The 10,797-nt window shown below is 34.5% G+C and overlaps 1 protein-coding gene across 3 annotated transcripts in view; it reads left to right on the forward strand.

Annotated features, from left to right (window-relative positions):
- Positions 1 to 8,825, forward strand: part of LOC127859902 (uncharacterized) — a 45,111-nt gene extending 36,286 nt beyond the window's left edge. Inside the window, exons 3-4 of one of the 3 annotated variants that reach the window (XR_008039518.1) lie at positions 52 to 7,144; positions 7,307 to 8,825. Coding sequence is in view for 1 of the 3 variants with exons in the window: in XM_052397506.1 (XP_052253466.1) it covers positions 52 to 251 (200 nt within the window). In the remaining 2 variants the exon portion in view is untranslated. Of the gene's footprint in view, positions 1 to 51 lie in introns of all 3 variants that reach the window. The other 2 variants (XR_008039519.1, XM_052397506.1) reach the window with 2 other exon arrangements.
- Positions 8,826 to 10,797: the final 1,972 nt, after the last annotated feature.

Consider the following 10,797-nt stretch of genomic DNA (forward strand, 5'->3'; position numbering starts at 1 on the left):
CAAGGCTTTCGATGCATTGAGCTAATATTAAAAAATTCAAACTATTTGCAGTCCTGCTGCTGGCGGTGGCAGTGATCCTGTATGGTGTTCAGGCCCACAGGCAGCACAACGCCATGGTACTGCTGGAGCAGAACTCTACCTACCCTGTGTACGGCTGGAGCTACTGGGTCGGCGTAGGAGCCTGTGCGATGTCCCTACTCTCATCTCTACTGTACTTCTGTATCGGGCGCAAGGACGACTATGAGATGTAGGAGCCAGGTGTGTTGGGGTCCTAGCGGAAGAGCACATCCTTGTACAACCAGGACTGGTGTGCAAATATTGTCCTCAGACGGTCTACATGTCACTGTAAATAAGTCTGAATAATAATAGATAAAAATTTTGTATGAAACAGTTACCACTTTCGGTCAATTGCAAAATTAGATTCTTTGATGGAAACTGTTACTGTTTTATCTCAAATCTTAATATTTAAAAAAGAGAGTCAACTTATAAGAACATGTATTGAAACTTGATGTTTTATTATATGGTTGTTGCTCATGTTTTTAAAATTAGATATACTTCTTAAATTATTATTTTTTATATTATTGAAATATTAGAATAGTAAAAACATTTACAACATGAATCGTGAACTTAGGTTTTATCAGGTATTAAAATGACAAAAGTCTTTCAAAAAAAGACATAATCAATGTTTTCCTTTTGTTAAGGGCCTACAAGAATTATTTTATTGGATCTTAATGGATCTTTTCATTCTTTACACATGGCATGTCTAGAGCTGCGATCCGAATCCCTCCATTTCATTTGCAAACTGTTCCTATTGACTTACTGAACTTTGTATTAGCAGCCTATTTTGCAGGAAAGGTAACAAGCTACTTGCTAACTGGCTTGTTGTAGAAGAATTGTCTTCCATAATTTAATCCAAGGTACATCTACTTGTACATCTACATTCTGTATGATTTTTTATATAATAATCTGCCTTAAAATTAAATACATAACATGTATGTATGTTTCATGAAGTGATTTTTATTCATCATGACTCCACATTCTCAGAATATTTTAGTTCCTCAGGTTCTCAGGTTAGAGCCTTAGGGACAAGGTCCTCTTGTTTTTTAATTTGTGTTAAACAGTTGGAAAATTGTTGTTTTCAATCTGACATAAATTTAAGCAAAGTATTTTCAAACAAAAAATGTTAGTTTGAAAAGTTTCCTGGTTTTTATTTATTGATCATAACACAAGTAATTTAGACCGGTTTTGTTCATTATCATCTTTAATTGATTTTATTAGATATCTTTTAACATGTACATTTTTATATATTTGTTACATCCATGAGTTAAATGTATATGTTTTAGCTGCAAAATGATATTTTAATGTTGTTAAGTGTGTAGCTTCTAAATGGTAAATACAGGAATTGTTGTTAAAAAATATTATGGATTTTTGTAGTAATTTTTTTACATACAAGTAAAATATGTCAATACAGATGTAAATGTGACTTTAATAGTTCAGGGTCTATATATCACCTTATGGAGAATCTTAGAGATTGCCTCCTGGTTATGAGTTGATATCTATTTTTTATCTACATGTAAATAGTTGAAGTTTTGATTGTTATTGATATAAACATGAACTTTTGACATGTGCAAGACGCTAAAATCTGTTATAGATTCACTATAACATTCTCTCTTAGCTATTTTATATTGAGTTGTAGCATTGTATTTTTTTCAAGAAAAGGCATTTTAACCATTAAAGTGAGTGCACAAGTATAATGTAACTGCACTATGCAGCTAGTTCCTCGTTTGGTCAGTCCATTGTAAATGTCCATCATTCACTATCATGGTCAAATGGGATTGAAATAGGGTCGATTTTCAAATGTGCTTTGTAGATTTACAATACTGTTCTATGCACCCTGAGTTGTTCTATTTTGTTTCTGCTAAAGATACACAATCCTTGTCAGTGTGACACCACCTTAGCTGACTGGACCTGATAACTTCATGTAACCTGTTTATGGAAGAGTCCTGGTCTTATATAGGGAGTCATGTTAAGGTGACATTTCGAGAGCCATTATAAAGGCTACCTTCAACTTGCTGTGATATTTAACCCTTGCCCACCTAGAAGCGTAGTGAAAATGGCTATATGCAACCAGCATAAAACCGCAACAGCCTGCCTGTACTTGCAGTCTGTCAAGATTTTATGCTGTTTGCTGCTCATCAGTATCTTAGGGTAGGAAATGAAGACTTTTAATCTGGAATTTAGTAAGAAGGTCTTAAATTTAATGTGGTTTTCTAAGAGACATAAACTGTCAAAGTGCCTGTCTGAGGGTGAAGGGTTAAGAAATCCCACTTCAGGCCCGATGTGGCGCCACAATAGTGACATGCCAGGCAACCCCAAAGTGTATACAGACTGAAGTGTCGGGCAGGTCAATTTTATGGCATTGAGTTCGAAGTGTGGTTTTCAATTTCTTATATTGAACTGATCATTTTCATCTTGTGTATCATCAAGTGTAGCTATTATAAATGATCGTAACAATACACACCTTGACAAAGATTGTATTAACCCTTTCCAAGTGAAAATGTGCAAACAGCATAAAACCAGAACAGCCTGCAAGTAACTCGTAGTCTGTTCAGGTTTTATGCTGTTTGCTGCTCATAGGTATCTAAGGGTTGGAAATGAAGCCTTTCAAATTTGAATCTAGTAATAACGATCTTTAATTAAATGCAACTTTCTAAGGGACTACAAATGCGTCAAAATATGTATATAAGTGGGAAAGGGTTATTCTTATTGCCAGTGTCAACTGGAAAATACAATGAAGCCCTACCTTACAGTTCAACTTATCTGTATGTCATAGATCTGTAAGCATCTTTCCTGTAAGGATTACAACTCATTTGCCAGTGGTACCAAAATATAAAATACTCATGTTTTGTAGAAGTGACAGTGTTCAGCTGTATCTTAAATGCTGTTGTATTTGTATGGTCCTGCCATTATAATCGTAGAAGGAATAGTGTGTAGTGTTCTGGGATTTTTGTTTTGAAAGTTTTGTGTTTGTCCTAGAACTTTGTCCTGTATTATGGAACTTTGAAATAAAGTGCCCAAAATAATGATATAAAATAAATTGCCTTCAAATTTTAGGGAAATAATATGTTATTTATTTCCGTATCGTGTGTGATGGGAGTCCTGAATGTAAGATCACAAGACACAAAAGATCAGCTATCATGATAACATATCAAGTGCAGCAACTAATGTGCTTGCATAAAAGGTCACATTCAGGTAATGGGAAAGTTGTTTAACAGAATCAACGAACATACCATGTACATTTGTACCATGTATTTTCAGTGTTCATTGTTTTGACTTAGTACTTTTTTTTTAGGTCCATTAAAATGTATTAGAGATATTGCTGTCAATGGATACCTTTTTTTACTGTCAATTTTGCTACTGCTTTTGTACATTTGTTTTTGTGATTGATTTTACTTATTTATAAGGTTGTCACTTTTTGTTGCATGCATTATTGATAACATTAAAATTCAAATGTTACTTTTTTAAGCATGGATATGTTTTTTATTGATGTTTTGCGATGCAAGCGAAACAATACATATATGGATTTTATACTTCTGTTTACATGCAATAGACTTAGTATAAAATAGTTTATTTTATTTTTACAAAAAAGATCCCCTCTATATTTTAATGTTGTCTGTAGTTTTATTTATAAAAACAGGTTGTAGAGTTAGGTTCTTCTGAATTAAGTTCATTTTGTAAGTGACAGTTCAATAGTTGTATGGAAATATTGAGTTTTACATCAACCTCATTCCTCTTATATTTGTTAAGCCAATAAGCACAAATTGCAAGTTTGAATAATATCCAACAATCTCTATAGGTTTTGTTTCTGTACATGCTTCTGGACTTAAATGACACAGTGACTGTGATTCATTGGGATATTCTTTGATGTGTTTTACCTGACTTCAATAAAGAAAAGAAATATATTAGATTAAATGGTAATTACAAATCTTGAATGTTTTACAAACGCTATTTTTATTAAGGTAACATACAAAAGCCCTCCCGCGATAAAAAACAACTTATATCCATCCTCTTCAAAATTGTTTGGCAAGATAATGTCCGAGCGATCTTTTGCCCCGGAACTAAAAATATTCATGTATTGTGTGTCAGGTTGATGTTGGCTAAAACAAACTGGTTTTGTATTTATAATAAGGGTTGAAATCAACAAGCAGTAAGTTATACTTCAATGTTTCACATCCACATGTAGCATGGTTTCAACTAACATAGAATTCTGTGTCTGCAGAGAACGTCTTTTTTATTTAAGTACATTTTTTTTAACATTAAGGCAAGTTTTATGTTAAAAAATATTGTTTGGACAGCTTAGAATATAAAAATATTCATTAACTTAAAGATGCAATCATTGCTGCACCCAATATTCAACATAATAAGTTTTAATATGAATAATCTTGAATGTTAAGTATTTTTTAGTGAAATTAACAATGTATTACTTAGTGTATTACATATAAGTCAGGATGTGAAGCAAGTATGTTATAGTGCATATAGTCAAGACATTGTGCCATATATACATGTAGATGAAGCTTTTGTGCCTTTAATCAGTAGATTAGTACATTAAAATTAAGATGAACAGCATGTCAAATATTTTAAGAATGTCAAATGCAAGACTAAGGTTTAATTGATAACATGCCTTATGCATGTTTTCACTTCAGCTTTTATCAGTCTGTAGTGTGCTGTTTTAATTTTGATCACATCTATATAATATATACGGAATATTACGCTAGTCAATTGTTCCAAGAGTTTGTATCACTCGAGTGGCTTGTGTGATGACGTATCACACGAGAGGCGGAGCCTCGAGTGTGATGCGAAATAGCACAAGCCACGAGAGTGATACAAACTCCTGGAACAATTGACTAGCGTAATATTCCTTTTATTATATACAACAACTAACGAAAACAGTTAACAAATGTATTTTTTACATTAACAAAACTGACAAAACAATGACTAAAACGGTACGCCATAGTTTATTTAAGACGCGTATGAATACAGTTAATGTAAATTAACGTGTAAACATTCGAACCGGGAAAACACAGGTTTCCGACACGCTTACCTTAATGCCATCGTTAATCCAATTTTTATAACAATTAAGTTGACAACTTTAATCCGATGTTTATAACAAAAATGTTTAAACGATATGCACTTCCACTTCTATCTTCCATGTCTTTATCGAAACTTAGTTTAAACCAAACTATTTTATTGTATTCCTATCGAAATATACATTTATGCATGATAAACACACACTCCAAAATACGTTTTTAACACATAGTTTACTGTTAAAAAACACCACTGTCCGACATGTCCTTACAGAGTTTAGATAAAACTATGGTGTTTTGTCACAGAAATGACGTCACACGATGTACTACGTAATATATTTCGTAATATAAAATATTTCTATTTTCGATGCGTGTAATGTGACGTCATTAAATGGGTCGAAGTAGTCCGGCTAGTATGGTAATACGGAATTGGAATTTTTATTTCAACGATTGATACAACCTGTATTTTGTTAAAAGCATTAAACAGGTATATAATAAAATAAGTTACGTCTGTGTATGTTTGTTGAGCTATTGTTCACTGGTGTTACTTCCCTGTAAACATGCAAGCATAGGGCATTATTGTCATGGCAATTTACAAGTTTCAGATATGAGAATGACAAATTGAAGTTGGCCTATGAGATGTAAACTGCTCGAGTGTGAATATTCCGTCCTATCTGAGCTATATTTAACTGCTAAAAAATTTTTAACCGAAAAACAAAATCAGTACATTTGAAAAATAAGCTAACATTGAAATGATTATGGATTGTACTTTTAGCCCATTTATACAATATTATTTTCAACTGTGTGTCTGTTAGTAAATCTTATGGGAATATTGATTGATTGATTTGGCCCATAGGATGGTGATAAAAAGTGCCCGCTGTTGTGAGATTTCTCCTGTCTAGTCATGTGCCTCTCTGTACATGATATGTGTGCAGTAGTTGTAGATAGAAGGTTGGTTGTGTGGTCAGCTGTGGGTGTGCATGCAGCCAAGGCTGGTTGTGTGGTCAGCTGTGGGCATTACATTGTTACATGAGTCTTGCTGTGGGAAAATGGGGCTAAATGCGTGTGTAAAGTGCCACCCCAGATGAGCCTGTGCAGTCCGTGCAGGCTTATCAAGGACGGCACTTTCTGCTTAATATTGATTTTCGCCAAATAGAGACTTCCTTTAGCCCAAAAATACCATTAAGCAGAAAGACCCTTGAGACATGCAGTAAGCCCCATTTCCCCAGAGCAAGGCTCATATTAGAAAGAGGTTATTTAATAACTTGTATCTATTAGAGAGAGGTTCAGTAGGGTAAATAACAGCTCTTTAGTTTCTACACTTGAGTTGGTCTCTATATCTGGTACTTGTCTCAAAACTTTCCAAGTACAGGTAATTGGGTCTAAATCGAAGTGAAAAGCACACCCATTCAAAGTTGGTAAATATCTTGTACGGACATCATTGCACAAATACATTTAACTGTGTTAGGTAGGGATGGGTTCTGTATCAACATACATTAAATAATGCGTACTAAACTGATACATAATGAATAACTGTACTTCATGTGTATGTAATTTATTCGTGACTATATTAATGTGCTGAATGTTTCTCAGCAACATTAGATACGACTTATGTTAAATAAAGATGTAACAATTATATAATTATAATACTGTTCTGTTGTTAATGATTCTTTAAATCTCATGTTTTGGGATATTCACATGCATAGGATATTGATTACATTAAACAGATAATAATGATAAATTCTGCGAGTGTATAAAAACATGACAGCTAAAATAAGAACTGTGTGCAAATCATTTACTTTATGAGATGCTAGCAATATGATCAAAATTTAATAATACTCATGTTTTATTTTTGTCTTTTTTAACCAGGTTTTCCGAAGGAAAAAACTGGTTATTAGATTGGCGAATGCGGGCGGGCTGGCTGGCTGGCGGGCTGGCGGAATAAGCTTGTCCGGGCCATAACTATGTCGTTCATTGTCAGATTTTAAAATCATTTGGCACATTTGTTCACCATCATTGGACGGTGTGTCGCGCAAAATAATTACGTTGATATCTCCAAGGTCAAGGTCACACTTTGAGTTCAAAGGTCAAAAATGGCCATAAATGAGCTTGTCCGAGCCATAACTATGTCGTTCATCGTCAGATTTTAAAATCATTTGGCACATTTGTTCACCGTCATTGGACGGTGTGTCGCGCGAAATAATTATGTCGATATCTCCAAGGTCAAGGTCACACTTTGAGTTCAAAGGTCAAAAATGGCCATAAATGAGCTTGTCCTGGCCATAACTATGTCATTCATTGTGAGATTTTAAAATCATTTGGCACATTTGTTCACCATCATGGGACGGTGTGTCCCACGAAAGAATCACGTCAATATTTCCAATGTCAAGGTCGCCACGACTAAAAATAGAATAAAAAAAAAAAAAAAACTTACAAAGGGGGTTAATTTTTTTTGGTCATTTCAAAAGTTCAGTTTGAGTTTTCTCCCTTTATCAGATTTTTTTTTCACAATGAAAACCTGGTTTTGTGACAATTTTGTCCCTTGTTGATATATAAATTGAGTAAAAATGTATACATGTAATAAACTGTCTGACATGTTGTGGTTGTACTGCATGGCTTTTAGCTCACCTGAGCACCAGGTGCTCATGATGAGCTTTTGTGATTGCCTTTCCAGTTGTCTGTCGTCAGTCATCAACATTTGCCATGCTAACAGTCTAGAGGCCACATTTATTGACCGATCTTCATGAAACTTGGTCAGAACATTTGTCAGGATGATATACTGGCTGAGTTCAAAACTGGGTCACATTAGGTAAAAAACTAGGTCACTATGTCAAATTAAAGAAAAGGTTAACACTCTAAAAGGGACATCTTGTTAATTGTTTTGTAGTTACATATATCACTATTAAACTTGGTCTAGATTTCTAAGCCGAATTCAAAGATGGTTCGTGTCTGTTAAAAAACATGGCCACCACGGGGCAGTTTTTCCTGTATATGGCTCCCTTATAAACACTAAAGAAGTCACAGTTTTTGTCCAATCCTCATGAAACTTGCTCAGAAAATAAATTCTAATGGTATCTCAGCTGAGTTCAAAAATGGTTCTTGTCTGTTGACAAACATGGCCGCCAGAAGGATGAGCATATTTTCTTATATGGCTCTAGTTGACACTAAAGAAGGAACATTATAAGTCCAATCTTCATGAAATTTGGTCAGAACATTTGTTCCTATGATATCTTGGCTAAGTTCGAAAAATGGTTGTCGCCTGTTGAAAAATATGGCCATCAGAGGTTGGGGCGATTTTATTTTATGGCTATAGTGAGACCTTGTTAACACTCAAGAAGTCAAATTATATGTCCATCTGCATAAAAGTTGGTCAGAATATTCTTCCCAGTCAAATCTCGGCAGAGTTCTAAAATGGGTTATTTAGGTTATATAAAAACTAGGTCACAAGGGGAAAAAAAGCTTGTCAACATCAAGAAGACACATTTCATGTCAAGGTGAGCATCTTAGGGCCCAGGACCTTCTTGTTTCAGAATTCATATCTACTTTGTGTACATTGTTTGGATACCCTTGCATTAATTTATTACATTGTATTATTTGATACCACATTTTCATTTTGTGTGCGTGTACACTGCATGATCATCACCCATATAATCATGTGTACAGTTTTTATAGGTTAGAACTATAGATGAAAATGTTTATATATATATATTACTATAATAAAACTTCATGGTTTTGGTAGAATTACATTTTTGTTGTCTTATCAACCACAGTATCCCTGTGATCAGTTCAACACTGGGTGGTCCTTGTGTTGTATGAAAACAACAAACCGCTGCAAAGAAGCCCTGGTCCTGACAACACAATAGATTGAATTCGGAACTCGCGGGAGGTACAAACGTTGTCATTAATACAGTAATGACCAGTAACGTCGATATCCGATTTGCTTCCCATTCAGTAGTGGATAATAAGTATTTAAACGACAGTAGTGTTTCTTTTAGGAAATGTCAAAATTGAAGTCTTTTGACGTTATTATATTACTATTATTATTAATAATTACACAAAACAAATATAACACTGATATACAATGTATGTCAGACGTTTAATACAGGATTAAATCTAAATACACCGTTCAGATGTACAGCCGCCTATACGAATGGGTCCACTCGCTAACATCCTTAAAAGACATGAAAAACAGACTTTCTCAGCTGTATGGTAATGAAGGAACTTATACAAACGGCTTGATAAATGCAATATTTCTTCTGAAAAACAGTACGTATGTTCTTGTTTTATCCGCATGCTTTATAGATATAGCAAATAAAAGTACTGTGTGGTAAAGCTTGTTAGTGATATGCTTTCTAATCTTAAGGTCCTAGTCTTTAGCGAATAATTTTCTTTACTTTTCTGATTAGCTTAAAGAAAAGCATCACAAAAGAGCTATATCAATAGACATATAAATATCCAACTGATATGGAACGATATATTAGCTCTAGTACATGTACTACGAATGGGCTGAGAGTAGTAAGGTTTTTGTTGTTTGGTACTTGTCTATGATTTTAAATATATTTGAATAGTATAATATATATATATATACGATGAAGTCGATGTTGTGGTAGTTTCGTTGACACTTCCGTTAAAACTGTATGCCCAGGCCTACGAAAGTATATGCAATGACATAGTTACATGACAGAAGCTGTTTACATATACATGCAGCATTATATCATGCTACATAGTATTCTTACGAATTAAACACGATCGAGATTAGTTCATCTTAAGAAAATGATTAAATCATGGTATTTTTATGTCCCCCACTATAGTGGTGGTGGACATATTGTTTTTGCCCTGTCTGTTGGTCTGTCTGTTGGTCTGTCTGTTTGCGCCAACTTTAACATTTTGCAATAACTTTTGCTATATTGAACATAGCAACTTCATATTTGGCATGCATGTGTTTCTCATGAAGCTGCACATTTTGAGTGGTGAAAGGTCAAGGTCAAGGTCATCCTTCAAGGTCAGAGGTCAAATATATGTGGCCAAAATCGCTCATGTTATGAATACTTTTGCAATATTGAAGATAGCAACTTGATATTTGGCATGCATGTGTATCTCATGGAGCTGCACATTTTGAGTGGTGAAAGGTCAAGGTCATCCTTCAAGGTCAGAGGTCAATTATATGTGGCCAAAATCGCTCATTTTATGAATACTTTTGCAATATTGAAGATAGCAACTTGATATTTGGCATTCATATGCATCTCATGGAGCTGCTCATTTTGAGTGGTGAAAGGTCAAGGTCAAGGTCATCCTTCAAGGTCAGAGGTCAAATATATGTGGCCCAAATCGCTTATTTTATGAATACTTTTGCAATATTGAAGATAGCAACTTGATATTTGGCATGCATGTGTATCTCATGGAGCTGCACATTTTGAGTGGTGAAAGGTCAAGGTCAAGGTCATCCTTCACAAGGTCAAGGTCATCCTACAATGTCAAACATCATATAGGGGGACATTGTGTTTCACAAACACATCTTGTTTATCAACTATAACGAACGTTTGAGCAGAAAAAGTGGTGTTTACTATTCAGCGATAAGAGAAATTATGGATTCACACTCTTTTAAAATATGGTAGTCGGCTTTTGTTTGTACCTACCGCACGTGCACATATATCTGAAAAGCCCAGACTGGAGAGTTCCGAATAACAACTATTGTCAAATATTGTTTGCAGTC

Source organism: Dreissena polymorpha, chromosome 15 (assembly GCF_020536995.1).
Source record: "Dreissena polymorpha isolate Duluth1 chromosome 15, UMN_Dpol_1.0, whole genome shotgun sequence".
In the NCBI taxonomy this organism is placed as follows: domain Eukaryota; kingdom Metazoa; phylum Mollusca; class Bivalvia; order Myida; family Dreissenidae; genus Dreissena; species Dreissena polymorpha.